At 37.9% G+C, this 18,110-nt stretch overlaps 1 protein-coding gene across 1 annotated transcript in view; it reads left to right on the top strand.

The window, feature by feature from the left end:
• STK31 (serine/threonine kinase 31) overlaps nucleotides 1-18,110 on the top strand; it is a 130,286-nt gene that overhangs the window by 12,598 nt on the left and 99,578 nt on the right. Inside the window, exon 4 of the mRNA XM_058296877.2 lies at nucleotides 5,586-5,684. Coding sequence (XP_058152860.1) covers nucleotides 5,586-5,684 — 99 coding nt within the window. The remainder of the gene's footprint in view (nucleotides 1-5,585; nucleotides 5,685-18,110) is intronic.

Below are 18,110 nucleotides of genomic sequence, written 5' to 3'. Positions count from 1 at the left end.
TTTCTGCTTCCATATCCCTCTGTTTCTCCACTTTATGTTGATTTTTCTCCCACATTATCTCTTTATACTTTGCATGTCCATTATCAGGAAATATGACTTTTTCTTGTTCAATTGTATTTTGACTCTTAGGGAATTAAAGAGTGGAATTATATATTGAGAATACAGTACTACTGAGTTTTACATTTACCTTTTTAGTTACCTTTACTAAAGATCTTCACTTCATTCTACTCCTAACCTCTTTCTCCTGTATTTTTATTTTTACATTCAACCTGAAGAACTACCTTTAGGAATTCTTGTAGGGTGGCTTTTTTATTAACAAACTCTCTGTTTCTGTATATCTGTGAATTTTATAATATCTCCCTCATTTTGAAGGATAGTTTGACAGAAAGGAATTTTTTACTGGAAGTTTTTCTCTTTCAGTATCTTAAATATATGCCTTCTTGCCTCCATGGTTTCTGATGAGAAATTGGCACTTAGTGTTGAGGATCCCTTCTATGTGACGAATTGCTTTTCTCTCGCTCCTTTCAGAATTCTGTGTTTACTTTTGGCCTTTGACATTCTGATTAGTATTTTTTGGAGCAGGTCTGTTACTGTTTATTCTGTTTGGAGTATGTTGGGCTTCTTTGACATGTGTTTTTATGTCTTTCATTAGAGTTGGGAAAATTTTGGCCATTAAATATTTTTTCTCTCCCCTTTCCCTTCCGTTTTCCTTCTGGGACCTACATGATGCATATGTTTGCATGCTACATGCTGTTATTCATGTCCCTGAGATTCTGCTGAGTTTTTTCTATCATTTTCTCTATCTGTTCTTGTGACTGTATAAATTTGATTGTCTTGTCTTCTAGATCATGGATTCTTTCTTTTGCCTGTTCAAATCTGTTGATGCATACCTCTATTGTATTTTTAATCTCCATTATTGTGCCTTTTATCCCCATAATTTCTGTTATGGTTTTTTTTTAAACTTTCAAATTTCTCCTTATGCTCATACATTGTCTTCTTAACATCCTTTAGCTCTATATCCACCATTAGTTCATTTCTATCCATATTTTCCTTTATCTCCTTGAATTGATTTAGGTGGTTTGTTTGAAGTTCTGTGATTGGTTGTTCCAAATTCTGTTGTCTCCTGTGAAGTTTTAACTGAACCATATCTTCCTCTTCTTAATATGGCTTGTAATTATTTGCTGATGTTTGGGCATATGATTATTTTGATGTATTAACCATGAAGGTCTGTTTCTCCCTCTTGTCTAGGGTTTTAGTGTTGGCTGGCTTTGTGTTAAGGCTTTGTGAGAGTTTGAAGCGTTTTTAAAAATAAAATAAAAAAAAAAGATTTATTTATTTACTTATTTCTCTCCCCTTCTCCCCACTCCCCCGGTTGTCTGTTCTCTGTGTCTATTTGCTTTGTCTTCTTTGTCTGCTTTTGTTGTTGTCAGCAGCACGGGAATCTGTATTTCTTTTTGTTGCGTCATCTTGTTGTGTCAGTTCTCCATGTGTGCGGCACCATTCCTGGGCAGGCTGTACTTTGTTTCGCGCTGGGTGGCTCTCCTTATGGGGCGCGCTTCTTGCGCGTGGGGCTCCCCAGCACGGGGACACCCCAGTGTGGCAGGGCACTCCTCGCGCGCATCAGCACTGCGCATGGGCCAGCTCCACACGGGTCACGGAGGCCCGGGGTTTGAACCGCAGACCTCCCATGTGGTAGGCGGACGCCCTAACCACTGGCCCAAGTCCGCCGCCTGAAGCTTTTTGATTGAATCCCAGAAATGACCATGTTCTTGGAGTTAATCTATTCCTGTGGGTTTGGAAACCTTTGATTGAATTTAATTCCTTTGGGGGCCTTTAATTGGAGTACTTCAGTGACAAAGGGTGGGTCTGGGCCCTTTTCCTGGAATCCTATATAAATGGGGGAAGCATGAAGAGACAGAACGAGCTGCTGTTTTTACCTTGCCATGTGAGAGAGGACTCCAAGATTGCTTACAGCTGCAGAAAGAGAAACCACGGGAGGCTGAGAGATAGGTCAGAGGCTGGAAATAGCAGAGCAACTGAAGCAAAGCAAAGAAGGCTGGGAGTTGAGCCATATACCTGATTGCTCACAGCTGAACTGGGGAAAAAGTGAGCTTGGAGGAGACAGCAGGGACTGGCTGCCATTTTGCCTTGCCATGTGGCAGGAGTCCAGTATTGCCAGCAGCTGACCTTTGGTGAGCCAGCATCTCTGATGATGCCTTGATTTGGATGTTTTCACAGCCTTGAAATTGTAAGATTTTACCCTACTAAATTTCCATTATAAAGGTCAACCCATTTCTGGTATTTTGCATTGACAGACTCTTCTTTGACACTTGTTCCAACTTAATCTCAACCTTTAGAATATCCTGTGTTTAACTGTACAAATTTTCTCAGCTCTTCTTCATTTGTTTCTTGCCCTGGATATGCACTACACTTTTTAAGATTACCCTTTTGTCTGTCCTTGTATCATCTCCAGGAGAAAGCTTCCTTTCTTCTCTCCATTCTCTGTGAATCTTCATCTGTTCTGCTTGTTTTTGTCTAGAATTTTCTCCTTAACTCCTATGATTTGCTTAAGTTTTCTCTCTCATTCACTGTCCCTTTTTCCTTAGACTCTTCTGTTTTGGGAGCTGTCCTGTCTTACAGCAGTCCAAATCCCTGCTCCCTCCTCTCCCCAATACATTTGTGAGGCTTTTTTGCTTCTGGTTTCTTCCCCATTAAGTTATCCTGCCCTGTGGAGCCAGATGGATTCAATCCAGAAAGTTCCATTTTGTGTTTAGGTGGTCTCCAAACAGAGATTGGATTCAGTGTGTGCACCTCTTGCCAACAGTTATGCCATTGTCTCTTTTTACCCTAGGGACACTTTGGTATGTGGCATTCCTCAGCAGCTTGTGTTCCACCTTGGGTCTCTGTAGATTTGTGTCACTATGACTGGATATGTGTGTGATTCTAACTTGCTGCTTTGAGTCGCTCTCTTGCCTGCATTTGTGGCAGGAGGGACCGATGCCGTGCTGCCTCTTTGACTCTCAAGCTTTGTGGATCAAGTGAGGGGTGGAGCTCCAGACTGGTGGGTCTGAGATGCAAATCTCTTATCTGATTTTGGTGTTTTATTTTATTTTTCTTTGATTTAGTGTTTATGGCATCCTTCCACAGTCTCTGTCTTACTCCAGAGTACAAGCAAGTGGGATTTGTCCTTTTGTTAGTTGATTCTGAGGGTAGAATATTTCCGGGGATGTCTTACATCCCCAGGTTGATGATGTAATAACTCTTATATGTTCTTGTTTTATGCCCATTTTCTCTATTAATAGCAACTCTGTCACAGTGTTCCAGATTGGGTGATAAATTATATGTTTTAAGATCATTATTTATTATCTTGAATAAGATTTGAATAAGATTTTCTAGACCAGTGCTGTTGCATAGAAATATAATATGTGTCATATAAATAATTTAAAGTTATTTTCTACTTAATGAAAGTAGAAAAAAGTAGAAAGATACAGATGAGATTAATGTTAAGAATATATTTTAATTCAATATATTCAAAATATTATAATTTCAGTATGCAATCAGCATAAAAATATTAACAAGATATTTTACTTCTTTTTTTCACACTGTCTTTGAAATACAGTGTGTACTTTAGACCTACAGCACATATCAAACCAGACTTGCTGCATTTCAAGTTTGGCAATTTTATTGGTCAGCACAGAGCACAGCTCTTGACTTTGATTTTGATTCATATGTGAAGTTGTTGATTGAATTTATAGCTATGATTTAAACCAAGAGTTGGTAAACTATTTCTGTAAAGGGTCAGATGTAAAGGACTTTGTGGGCTGTATGTTCCCTTTGCAAGTACTCAACTCTGGAAACTCTGCATTGTGTGTGGAAAAGCAGTCATGGATAATACTTTTTCACAATTTCTTTTTAATCATTATAGATAATCTTGTTCTTTCTAGCCTACCTGAAGATTTTGTTGGTATATTTTTAGAATATATATATAACTTTTTACTTTGAAATGATTTTAGACTTATAGTTACAAAATTAGAACAGAGGATTTCCATGTATTCTTCAGCCAGTTTCCCTTAATGCTAACATCTTTTTTTTTTTTTTTTTTTTTTATTTTATTTTTTTTAATTTTTTTATTTTTTATTGACTTTGTAATAATATTACATTAAAAATATATATGTGAGGTCCCATTCAACCCCACCCCTCCACCCCCCCTCTCCCCCCCCCCCAACAACACTCGTTCCCATCATCATGACACATCCATTGGATTTGGTAAGTACATCTTTGGGCACCTCTGCACCTCATATACATTGGTTCACATCATGGCCCATACTCTCCTCTATTCCATCATGTAGGCCCTGTGAGGATTTACAATGTCCGGTGATTACCTCTGATTAATGCTAACATCTTATATAACCATCCACAGTTACCAAAATCAGGAAATTAACATTGGCACAGTGCTTTTGACTAAATGTAATCGGATTTCATTAGGTTTTTCATTGTCTTTTTTTTTCTGTTTCAGGATCCTAAATTGTTCCAGCTTAGAACATTAGTAGGTCCTCCAGGGTTGGCTCTTGTGTCCTTTAAACATGCCCCCATTCTTTTTTTGAGCAGTTCTTTACTGTCCGTTACCACGAGTTGTTCCAGGATCATCTTTCATTTCTGTATCCCAATCTTGGAATCAACAAGTCTCTAAGGAATTCTGGTTATTTTTATTGGAGAATGGTGTTTAGGAACCACTGTCTATGTACAAAGTGTACTTACTGCTACGGGAGTGTCATTGCTTCTAGTCCCTCTTAGCCGACAGAGCTAGAAAATATATGTATGTAACCCATACGTATCCACTTGTAAATTTACGACTTTTTGTCTCTGTTTCTTTGTCTCTCTATACATAAATGTATGTATTCACACATGCACACACATACACACACACACTGAATTCGTACCAATAACTTCCAATTCTAATCTAATACCACAAGGCTCATTCTAGCCTGCCTGCTTGCTATTGTCCCTTCTCCCCCTCCCTCCTTCCCTTTATTATGACAGTGAGAAACTATGCTCTTATTATCTACAGTATATTAACTTTTTTGTTAAATCCTAATATATGCTTAAAGTAGTTTCAAGATTGCTAACACTTTCCCCAGTGGGAAACAGATTTACTAACTAGATTAAAGTATTTATGTACAGAGGAATATACATATTTGGTAGTGTTTTTACATGTTTCCTTTTAAATTTACACAACAAATATGGGAGGAGGCCCATATCAGTTAACCAAAATATACCACTTATTTTAGTTTCTTGGAATTTGTTCTATGGTAAAATCTAGAGATAATTACTGTTTAAAGTTACTTCTCCATATGACTTAATAATATTTTGTGTCTTGGTTCAAATTTTAAGTAAGTTGAATTCATTGGGAAGTAACCTTTTATAGCCTATATAGAACTCATTTGAATTATGAAAGAATATTGACATGAGAACTTGACTTAGTTTCTAATATTCCAATATCTTTTATGTATTATACTTGATTGTATAACCCTGTCAAATAATATTTCACTGAATTTTAATTTTATACTGTATCTTTTCTTCCTTAGAGTATCAGTAGAAATAAAGATATTATGAAGATTGGATGCTCACTTTCTGAAGTTTGTCCCCATGCCAACTCAGTTTTTGGGAATCTTGATCCAAAAAAGGTGAGTTATATATTTTTTCATGTAATTATGCCCAGCCCTCCTGTTAGCGTTATTCTTTGTGTGGGAATATCACATTTCCATATGTCTTAAATTTAATAGATTTTTAAACTTCTAGTATATTTGAAAGTTAGAGGCATATTTTTAATATTTTATAAATGGCAGTTTTAGTAAATCTATTCATTCAAAATTATTGTCTGCTATGTAATAGACACATGTGTTAAGCATTGCATATAGAATGGTAAACAAAATAGTTAGAATCCTTGTATCAATCAAATTTCTATGTATCTATCTGTGTATCAATCAAATTTCTGAATACTGGAGTATTGGCTGTATACATCATGCTTCTTGACCACTTCTTACTGCCATGTACTTTTCCTATGAACAAGGATATTCACTTATGTAAGCACCTTAAGTGCTGCTATCAAGTTAAAGAAATATAACACTGACATAAAGCTTACAGTCTAGATTCCAATTTTTCGTATGTCCTAAAAATATCCTTTTGAGCCTTTTTTTCCTCCCTTACTACATCCTATCCAGGATCATTGTTTTAGTTTGTTAAAGGCTGCTAAGCAATATACCAGAAATGGGTAGGCTTTTGAATGGGAATTTATTAACTTATGAGCTTACAGTTCTGAGGCTGTGAAAATGTCCAAATCCAGGCATCATCAGAGATGCTTTCTTCCTGAGTTGCAGTTGTGCGTGATCAGGCATGTAGGGGCATCTGCTCCTCTCTCCCCTCTCCTCTGGGCCATTCAGCTTCTGGCTGAAGTGACTTCCCCTTAGCTTCTGGGTTTCTCTTTTTTCTGCATCTGTGATTTTTTATTCCTTCATTTATAAAGGACTCCAGTAAGAGGATTAAGATCCATCCTTGGTCACACAATCTAATCAAAGGCTCTTAATTGAAATGATTTAATAAAAAATTTCCACCTATAATAGGTTTACATGCACAGGAATGGATTAGCTTTAAGAACAGGATTTTCTGGGGTCCACAAAAGCTTCAGACTGCCACATTCATGTATTGCATTTCATTGCTATTGTCTCTATAGTTGCTCCTTCTTTTTTTATTGTGCGAACATATATACAACATAAACTTTCCCGTCTTAACCACTCCCAAGCATACCTGTCGGGGATTACTCACATTCACAATGTAAGGTGTACCTTATCACCTTCCATTTCTAAACCTTTCCTATCTCCCCATATAGAAACTCTAAACCCATTATGCGTTAAATCCCCATTTCCACTCCCTCCAAGCCCCTAGAAACCTGTATTCTCATTCTGTTGCTATGAGCTTGCATATTCTTTGATATTTTCTTTGTGGTTACCATGGCGCATAAATTTATCATTTTATATCTGTAATAATTTCATTTGCTTTGATACCAACTTAACTTTTAACACTCTACACAAACTATATTCCTATACCTCTTTGTCCCTCCCCACTTTATATAGTTCTTTTCACCAAATACATGTTTATACATTATGAATCCAAAACCACTTATTTATCAATGTTTTATGCATTTGCCCTTTAGATACTGTAGGAAGTATAAGGTGGAGTTACAAATAAAAAATACAGTAGTACCGGTATTTATATTTGCCCAAATCATTGTCTTTACCAGACATGTTTATTTCTTCATGTCGCTTCAGTCCGTTATCTAGTGACTTTTCTTTCCAACTTGCAGAGCTCCCATTAGCTTCTCTTGTGGAGCCTGTCTAGTGTGACAAACTCTCTTTGTTTTTTTTATCTGGGAATGTCTTAAGCCCACTTTCATTTTGAAAGACAGTTTTGCTGGATATAGAATTCTTGGCTGGCAGGTTTTTGCATTCAGCACTCTAAAAGTGTCATCCCTCTGCCTTTTTGTCTCCATGATTTCCAAAGAGAAATCAAAACTAATCTTATTGCGGCTCCATTGTACATGACTTGTTGCTTTTCCCTGTGGCTTTCAGAATGTTCTCTTTATCTTTGGCATCTGGCTGTTTGATTATAATATGCCATAGCATGGGTCTATTTGGGTTTATCCTGTTTGGAGTTTGTTCAGTGTTTTGGATATATATATTCATGTCATTTGTTATATTTAGGAAAGTTTTCAACCATTATTTCTTTGAATGTTTTCTCTGTCCCTTTTACTCTTCTTTTGGGACTCCAACAATGCCTATATTGGTATACTTGATGGTATCCTACATGTTCCTCAGGATACTCTGTTCACTTTTCGTTCTTCTTTCTGCTACTCAGACTGAGTTCAGTTGTCTGTCTTCAAGTTCACTGATTATTTCTTTTTTTTTGCCAGCTCCTATCTGCTGTTGAACCTCTTTAGAGAATTTCAATTTTCTTCAACTGTGATCCTTAGCTCTCTTTGATTTCTTTTTATAGTTTCCATCTCTCTTGTGTTCATTTCTTGTTTTACTGATTTCCTTTAGCTTTTTGTCAATGTTTTCCTTTTGCTCTTTGTGTATGTGTAGGACCATTTTAAAAAAGTCTTTGGTATGTCCCAGGTGCAGCCTTCCTTGCTGATGGTTTATAATGCTGGTATCTCCTTTGCCTGGGTCATGGCTTCCTGTTTCTTTGTATGCTTTGTAATATTTTGCTGAAGCCTGGGCATTTTGTTAACACTGTAATTTGTACTCTGAGATATCTGTTTGTATCCAGCTAAGTGTTAATGACAGAGCATTCCTAGAATGCCAGGGGGGAAAAAAAAAGAAAAAAAAAAAGAAAATGCCTCTTTGAGTCCTTGCAGATTGACCTGTGAGAGTTCTCTCCCTCAGGGCTTTTCATACAGTGAGCATAGAGAACAGCTCCAGGTCAAAACGTAGAGGACTCCATGATCCTTTCTGTGCATGGGTCTTATCTTTGGCATGCACATTTGTTCATCAGAATTTCCCTGTTTATACTTACTCGGTTGCCCCTCTCCCCTCAGGAGCAGTTTCCTAATGGTCCAGGTACTGTACTATATGCCCTACAGCCAGCAATCCCTTCCCCCAGGCAGCAACAACTTCACTTCTCTCTCACATTCTGTAGGAGAGCTCTGTTAACTACGTTCAACATGCAGGGTGAGTTCTGGTACAGTAAGCCTGTCATGAGTATTCTGATTCAGTCCCTCAGGCTGCCACTAGTCAGATTGTATAAGACATCCATGATCCCAGTGTGTGCATGAGGGTTATTATGCCATTCCCTCTGGAATTGGAAACAGGGAGCCAGGCCCCACACCAGGCTGGGGAGGAGATAGGGAAGGGGTCAGCCAGGGCACCATGAGATCCTATTGCTTTTTCTTTATTTGGTGCTTGTCCTATTTCTACAAATATTTGAGTGTTCTTGGAACTTTGAGAAAGATGTTTCCACCAGTTTTTCCTGCTTGTTCAAAGCTTCTGTTGGGGGATGGAGCCCTAAAATATCTTACTCTATCATCTTGATCTGGACAGAGCTTCTCCTGTTTTCTTTTCCCTGTAAGAAGCTTTATTTATTTATTTTTAACCTTTCATGGTTTACCTCCAGTAAAGTTTTGTTTTATGATATAAAGGTTTCATTAAATTTTTTTTTTGTATGGATATCCAGTTATGGCAGCACATAGAAAAGACTGAATTCTAGAGGCACCTTTGTTTTATGTCAAGTAACTGTATGTGAGTGTTGATCATCTTTTTCAGAATAATAACTGTCTGTAATCTTGGCTACATCAATTTTTCTTCCAAGAATATACTTTTTGGGCAATCTTATAAGTGCATGTAAGTTCAGACATATTCTTTGTAGCATTATTTATAATAGGCAAAACTGGAGATTAACTAAATGTCCTTCATTTAGTAGTAGTAGTTAAAATACCTAGAATTTATTGATTCTTACCTTTTGCCAGACAATGTTCTAAGCACTTTACATTTTACTAATTTCTTTAATCCTCATAACAATGTTATGAGGCAGATGTTATTATTGCGTACTTTTCTTTTGGAAATTGAGGCACAGCTAGGGTAACTTTGTGAAAGTTACCAGCAGTTACCAGCCTATGGTGAAGCAAGTATTCAAACTCAGGCCTCACAGAGTCTGCCTCCTTAACATTTACCCTATATTGGTGTACTTAATAAATTATAGTTGACTAGCCTTTTTTTTAGGGCAGGTACTAGGGTGAAGCAAAAACAACATTTAAAGAGGCATTCAGTCCTACACTCATGCAAGTGTAGGGTTGGTACATGAGAGTGATGTCTCCTTAATTTTGTACCCTGGGTACCTCTTGCCTCACCTTACTCCTGAACGCGACTATTTGAATGTGTGAAGTAAGTGTATGTATGCTGTCACGGAATGTGGTGCAAAACAGTATATGAAAAATGAGCCCATATGTGTAAATAAAAAAGAAAGTATATATGTATATTTTAGTATATACTTAAAATTGATAGAAGTGTAAAATTATTTCCAGGAGTTGCATGTTGAAGGGAGTTGGGAAGAATGTCTTACTCTTGACCTCTTTTGGTATGCTTTGAATTTTTTTTGAAACAAATTTTATTGATACATATTAATAAAGCATACATTTTATCTAAAGTGTACAAACAGTGGTATTTGGTATAATCATATAGTTGTGTATTCATCATTTCAATCATTATTAGAGCATTTTCATTATTTCAACAACAATAATAATAAAATAACAGACAAAAACTCATCACCTCTCAATCTTTCTATGCATCCCCTGGTGAACATAGCTGCTATTTCTGGCTATTATTTTTTTTTATTTGCTTATTTATTTTAAAGCTTTTTTATTGAGATATATTCACATACCATACATTCTATCCAAAGTATATAATCAATGGCTTTTAATATAATCACAATGTTGTACATTCACCACCACAAAAAATTAAAACAGTTTCATTACTCCAAAAGGAAAAAGTTGGGAGGTCCGTGGTTCAAACCCTGGGCCCTGTTGACCCATGTGAAGCTGGCCCATGCGCAGTACTGATGTGCGCAAGGAGTGCCCTGCCATGCAGGGGTGTCCCTGCGTCGGGGAGCCCCATGCACAAGGAGTGCGCCCTGTAAGGAGAGCCGCCCAGTGCAAAAGAAAGTGCAGCCTGCCCAGGAATGGCGCCGCATACAGAGAGCTGACACAACAAGACAACGCAACAAAAAGATACACAGGTTCCCGTGCCGCTGACAACAACAGAAGCGGACAAAGAAGACGACGCAGCAAATAGACACAGAGAACAGACAACTGGGAGGGGTGGTGGTGGGAATAAATAAATAAATCTTAAAAAGAAACCAAAAAAAAAAAAAAAGGAAAAAGTCCACATGCTTAGTAGTCACCTTTCAATCCTTTGATCCTTCCCCAGCTCTACATAACCACTAATCTAATGTTATAAATTTATATTTACATTTTATATAAATGGAATCATGCAATATGTAGTACTTTGTGTCTGGTTTATTTCACTTAGCATAATTTTTTTGTCTAACATTTTGTGATGTGAACATAATTTCATTTTCAAAGAAAAAGTCTTATATCTGCAATGTTACCTATCATATTTCACATGAGGTTTTACTATATGCTCTACAATCCTATATTACGTTTTCACACTTTCCTTTTAGTAATTTACATGACCTTAGACTTTTCCTTTCTTTTGTTTTTTAAAGATTCCTTCCTTCCTTCCTTTCTCCCCTCCCCCCCACCCCGCCGTTATCTGCCCTCTGTGTCCATTCGCTTTATGTTCTTCTGTGACTGCTTCTGTCCTTATCAGAGGCACTGGGAATCTGTGTTTCTTTTTTTATTGTTGTGTTATCTTGTTGTGTCAGCTCTCTGCGTGTGTGGTGCCCTTCTTGGTCATGCTGCACTTTCTTTCGCGCTGGGCGGCTCTCCTTATGGGGTGCACTCCTTGCGTGCAGGGCTCCCCTACGCGGGGAACACCCCTGTGTGGCAGGGCACTCCTTGCACGCATCAGCACTGCGCGTGGACCAGCTCCACACGGGTCAAGGAGGCCTGGGGTTTGAACTGTGGACCTCCCATGTGGTAGACAGATGCCCTAACCACTGGGCCAAGTCTGCTTCCTGGTTCATATCTTAGACTGTACACTTTTCTAAATTTTTAGTTACATTATGGTTTACATTTTAGACTATAAACTTCTATAAACTTTTGGTGAAATTTGACATGACTTATATCCATCATTGCACAATCTCATGGAGCAGTTCCAATGCCCCTCGGTTACCCCCTCTTCCATCCTGTTCTTCTCTCCTGCTCCTCTCAGGGCCCACAGTGACAACCAAGCTTCACTGCTTGAAGGACAAGATTCATAGATACTTACAATAGTGCTGAGGGCTTGACACTGTAGTCTGTCCTCCCTCATTGGGAGCCACCCATGCTCTTGAGAGACACCCTCTCCTCAGTTTGAGAACACCAGGCCTCCCCAGAATGGGGGTTCAACATTTTCCCACTCAATGTATGATTCTCAGCCCACTGATATAAAACACTATGACAAGATGAGCACTCACTCCCTAGAAGCCTGCCTCAGGTGCACCCTGTGCCAGGTGCCCCCTGTCAAACACCTTAAACAAGTAACCCTTCCTTATTTTCTGAAGAGTTTTCTCAACTTTATAGTTTCAGCCACATACCTGACAATCTCCCATGTTCACCTGCGCCCCCAAACCCTCCCCCCAATTCCATGGACCATCTAACCCATCCCCCCCACCCTAACCCCACTCAAGCCTGCAAAGCCCCACCCAGTAGTATCCCTATCCCCTCCATATTATCCCTTCAGTGAACAACTACTTATCTCTATTGTAGATTTCCCTCATTTAGGCAACAGCTCATAATCTTCCTCTATCCCCTATTTCCTGTATCTAGCTCTCTGAGACAGCTTGATTTGTTTAGTTCATATCAGAGAAGTCATGTAGTATTTGTCCTTCAATGCCTGGCTTGCTTCAGTCAACATAAGGTCCTCAAGATTCATCCATGTTATCCCATGTGTTAGTACTGTATTTTTTCTTAAAGGTGAGTAGTATTGCATTGTATGTATAAACCACATTTGTTTATCCATTCCTCTGTTGATGGGCATTTGGGTTGATTCCAGCTTTTGGCAATGGTGAATAATGCCACTATGAACATTGGTGTGCATTTATCAGTTCATGTCCTTGTTTTCAGTTCTTCTGGGTGTATACCCTGCAGTGGAATTGCTGGGTCATATGGCAAATCTATAGCTAGTTTTTTGAGGAACCACCAAAATGTCCTCCAGAATGGCTGGATCCTTCTACATTCTTCCACCAGTGGGTGAGGGTTCCCATTGCTCCACATCCTCTCCAACACTTGCAGTCCTCTTTTTTTTTATTTAATAGCCGCCAGTCTAATGGGTATAAGATGGTAGTATCTCATTGTAGTTTTGATTTGCCATCCCCTAATAGCTAGTGATGTTGATCATCTTTTCATGTGCTTTTTAGCCATTTTTATTTCTTCTTTGGAGAAGCGTCTGTTCAAATCTCTTGCCCATTTTTTAAATGGGTTGTTTGTCTTTTTATTCTGGGATATAGGATTTCTTTATATATGCTGAATATTAGGCTCCTACCAGATATATGGTTATCAAATATTTTCTCTCATTGGGTAGGCTGTCTTTTCATTTTCTTGATAAACTTCTCTGAGGTGCAAAAGGCTTAATTTTGAGGAGGTCTCATTTATTTATTATTTCTTTCACTGCTCGTCCTTTGGGTGTGAAGTTCATAAAGCCATTTCCCATTACAGGGTCCTGTAGATGCTTCCGTAAATTGCTTTCCAAGGTCTTTATGGTCTTGGCTCTTATATTTAGATCTTTGGTCCATCTTGAGTTGATTTTTGGGTAAGGTGTGAAATGGTAATCCTCTCTCATTCTTTTGTATAAGGATATCCAGTTCTCCAAGCCCCATTTGTTGAAGAGGCCATTCTGTCCCAGTTGAGTGGGCTTTGTGGCCCTGTTGAATGTCATTTCACTGTAAATGTGAGGATCTGTATCTGAACTCTCAGTTCAGTTCCATTAGTCATTGTGTCTGTTCTTGTGCCAGTACCATGCTCTTTGGACTGCTATAGCTTTGTAGTATGTTTTAAAGTCAGGTAGTGTGATTCCTCTGATTTCATTTTTCTTTTTCAATATTTTTTGGCTATTCTGGGCCTCTCTGCCTTCCAAATTTCAGATTTAGTTTTTCCATTTCAGTAAAGAAAGCTGTTTTTTTTTTTTTTTTAAATTGGGATTGCATTAAATCTGTAGATCAGTTTCGGTAATAACAGACTTTTTAATGATATTTAGTCTTCCTATCCATGAACAGGGAATATTCTTCCATTTATTTAAGTCCTCTTAGATTTCCCTTAACAGTGCTGTGTAGTTTTCTGTGTATAAGTCTTTTACATCTTTAGTTAAATTTATTCCTAGGTATTTGATTTTTTAATTTAATATTGTAAATGGTAATTTTTTTCTAGATTTCCTCCTTGGATTGCTCATTATTGGTGTACAGAAATGCTACCGATTTTTGCACATTGATCCTATAACTTGCGACTTTATTGAACTGATTTATAAGCTGTAGAAGATTTGTTGTAGATTTCTCAGGGCTTTCTATTTATTGGACCATATCATCTGCAAATAGTGAAATTTTGACTTCTTCCTTCCCAATTTGGATGCCTTTTATATCTGTTTCTTGCCTCAGTGCTCGAGCAAGTACTTCTAACACAATGTTAAATAGGAGTGGTGATAGTGGGCATCCTTGTCTCGTTCCTGATCTTAGAGGCAAGGATTTTAGGATTTCACCATTGTAAATGATATTAGTGCTGGGTTTTTCATATATACCTTTGATCATGTTCAGAATGTTTCCTTCTATTCCTGTCTTTTGCAGCATTTTTATCAGGAAAGGGAGCTGTATTTTGTCAAATGCTTTTTCTGCATATATAGATATAATGATGTGATTTTTTTTCTTTGATCTGTTTATGTGGTGTATTACATTGATTTTCTTATGTTCAACCATCTTTGCATACCAGGGATGAAACCCATTTGGTCATGGTTTATAATTCATTTGATGTGTTGTTGAATATGGTTAGCAAGTATTTTGTTGAGGATTTTAGCATCTAGGTTCCTCAGAGTTTGGTCTGTAATTTTCCTTTCTTGTGTTTTCTTTGTTTGGCTTTGGTATTATGGTAATGTTGGCATTATAGAATGAGTTAGGCAATGTTCCTTCTGTTTCGATTTTTTGGAAGAGTTTAAGCAAGATTGGTGTTAGTTCTTTCTGTAATGTTTGATAGAATTCACCTGTGAATCCTTCTGGCCCAGGGCTCTTCTTAGTTGGTTGGTTTTTCATGACTGTTTTTATCTCTTGTGATTGATTTGTTGAGATCATCAGTTTCTTCTTCATCAATGTAGGCTGCTTATATGTTTCTAGGAATTTCTCCGTTTCCTGTAAATTGTCCTCCTTCTTGGCATGTGGTTTTTCAAAGTATCCTCTTATGATAGTCTTCATTTTTATGGGGTTGATGGTGGTATCCCTTTTCTCATTTCTTATTTTGTGTATTTGCATCTTCTCTTTTTTTTCTTTATTGGTATAGCTAAGGATTTAAGTTTTATTCATCTTCTCAAAGAACCAGCTCTTCGTTTTATTTTTTCTAGTGCTTTCTTATTTTCTTTTTCATTTAATTCTGTTCTGATCTTTGTTCTTTCTTTTTCCTTTGGGGTTGGTTTGTTGTTTTTTTACTAATTCTTCCATGTGTTCAGTTAGGTCTTCGATTTTAGTTCTTCTTTTTTGATGTATGAATTTATGGCTATGAATTTCCCTCTCAGTACAGCTTTTGCTGCATCCCATAAGTTTTCATAGGTTGTATTGTCATTTCATTAATTTCAAGGTAGTTACTGATTTCTTTTGAGATTTTCTCCTTGACCCACAGTTTGTCTAAGAGTGTGTTGCTTAACTTCCTTATCTTGGTGCCTAATCTGAGTGTGATGGTTAGGCTATTGTGTCAACTTGGTCAGGTAATTGTGCCCAGTTGTTTGGTCAAGGAAGCACTGGGCTAACTGTAATATGACTGCATTTATGGACTTTAGTCACCATTGTCTTTACTGCAGTGGTAAATCATAGATAGCTGGTTATAATTATATCAGTCAGGGAGATTGCCATCAGCAGTGAGTCGTGCTTAACCCAATCAGTTGAATCCCTTAAAAGGGGAAGTGATTCCAGCATTAAGAGAGAATTTCCCAGCTTGTCTTTAGACAGCCAACATCTCCCAGAACTTATCAAGAATCTTTATTGGACTTTCATTGGAGCTCCTGGTTGCAGTCTGCCTGCAGAACCTGGACTTGTGCATCCCCGTGGCTGCATGAGAGACTCTGATAAATCTCTATCGACAGATATCCCTTGTTGATTCTGTTTCCCTAGAGAACCCTGACTAATACACTGGGTCTGGCCCTTGCAGATTTCTAGCTTCATTCCACTGTGGTCAGAGAAATTATTTTGTATGATTTCAATCTTTCTGAATTCATTGTGACTTTCTCTGTGACCTAGTATGTGGTCTGTCTTGGAGAATGATCCATGTGATCCATGTGTACTTGAGAAGGATGCATATCCTGCTGTATTTGGGTGTAGTATTCTGTGTATGTCTACTAGATCCAGATATTCTAATATATTATTCAAAGTCTTTGTTTCTTTATTGATTGTCTGTTGAGATGTTTTGTCTAATGGTGATAAATGGTGTACTAAAGTCCCCCACTCTAATTGTAGAGGCATCTATTCCTTCACTTAGTTTTTCCAGTGTTTGCCTCACATATTTGAGGCACCCTGGTTAGATGCATAAAAGTTTATGATTGTTCTTTCTTCTTGAAAGATTACCTCTTTTACTAATATGTAGTGTTCATCTTTGTCTCTCAAAATAATTTTGCATTTAAAGTCTATTTTGTCTGATATTAGTATAGCTACTCCTGCCCTTTTTTTTGGTTATTGTTTGCTTGTAAGATTGTTTTCCAGCCATTCACTTTCAATCTCCTTGAATCCCTCAGTCTAATATGGGTTTCTTGTAGACAGCATATAGATAGGTCATATTTCCTTATCCATTCTGCCAATCTCTGTCTCTTGAAGGGTGAGTTTAATCCGTTAACATTCAGTGTTATTACTTTTGAGGAATTACTTACATTAGCCATATTTTCTTTGGATTTGTGTATGTCATGTTGTTTTTATTTCTCTTTTTGTCTGTTTAATTGTTCTTACACTCTCCTCCAACTCTTGTCTTTCCTGTTTTTTTCTTTCTTCCCACAGAACTCCCTTTAGCATTTTTTGAAGGGCAGGTTTCTTATTGACTTACTCTCTTAGCTTCTGTTTATCTGTGAATATATTGAACTCTCTGTTATATTTGAATTCTAGCTTTGCCAGATAGAGTATTTTTGGCTGGAAATTTTTTCTTTTAGTGCCTCCATGGTTTCAGATGAGAAGTCAGCATTCAATCTTATTGCACTTCCCTTGTATGTGATGGTTCTTTTTTCTCTTGTTGCCTTCATTATTTTCTCTTTGTCTTGTAAATTGGGCAATTTGAGAAGTATATGTCTTGTGGTAAGTCTTTTGGGATTTATACTGCTTTAGATGCTCTGCATTTCCTGGACATGTACATCTGTGTCCTTCAATATGTTTGGGAAATTTTCAGTCATTATTTCCTCCAACACCCCTTCTGTCCCCTTTCCTTTCTCTTCTGGGAAGCTTATAATATGTATGCTTTTGTGTTTTGTGTTCAAATCCCTAAGTCCCTGCTAGATTTTTTCTGTCTTTTTCTCTATCAATTCTATAATCTCTTTGATTTCAGATGTACTGTCTTCCACATCACTAATTCTTTTCTCTGCTTCTAATCTGCTGGTATTTGCTGAGAGTGTATTTTTGATTTCTTGGATTGTGCCATTCATTACCATCGTATCTGCTATCTTTTTTAGTGTGTTCACAATTTTTTCAGTATGCTCTCCAAGTGTTTTCCTAATTTTTAAAAAATTTATTTCTCTCCCCATTCCCCCAACCCCCATGTGGCAGGTCTCTGTGTCCACTCACTGTGTGTTCTTTTGTAACCACTTCTGTCCTTATCAGTGGCACGGGGAATTTGTATTTCTTTTTGTTGCACCATCTTGTTGTGTCAGCTCTCTGTGTGTGCGGCGCCATTCTTGACCAGGCTGCACTTTCTTTTGCGCTGGGTGGCTCTCCTTATGGGGTGCACTCTTTGTGCGTGGGGCTCCCCTACGTGGGGGACACCCCTGCGTGGCATGGCACATCTTGCACACATCAGCACTGCACATGGGTCACCTCCACACAGGACAAGGAGACCTGGGGTTTGAACCACAGACCTCCCATGTGGTAAGTGGATGCCCTATCCATTGGGCCAAGTCCACTTCTCCCCTTAATTTTTTTAATCTCTTCCTTCACTTCATTGAGTTGGCCCATGATATTTTTTGAAGAGCTTTGATTAGTTGCTTGATTTTCTGCTCCTCTTCCTGGTTTTTAATTAG

The sequence above is a fragment of the Dasypus novemcinctus genome, chromosome 5, assembly GCF_030445035.2.
Source record: "Dasypus novemcinctus isolate mDasNov1 chromosome 5, mDasNov1.1.hap2, whole genome shotgun sequence".
Taxonomy (NCBI): Eukaryota; Metazoa; Chordata; class Mammalia; order Cingulata; family Dasypodidae; genus Dasypus; species Dasypus novemcinctus.
Note: the sequence above shows the minus strand (reverse complement) of the source record. Positions and strands in the feature narration are given on the sequence as shown.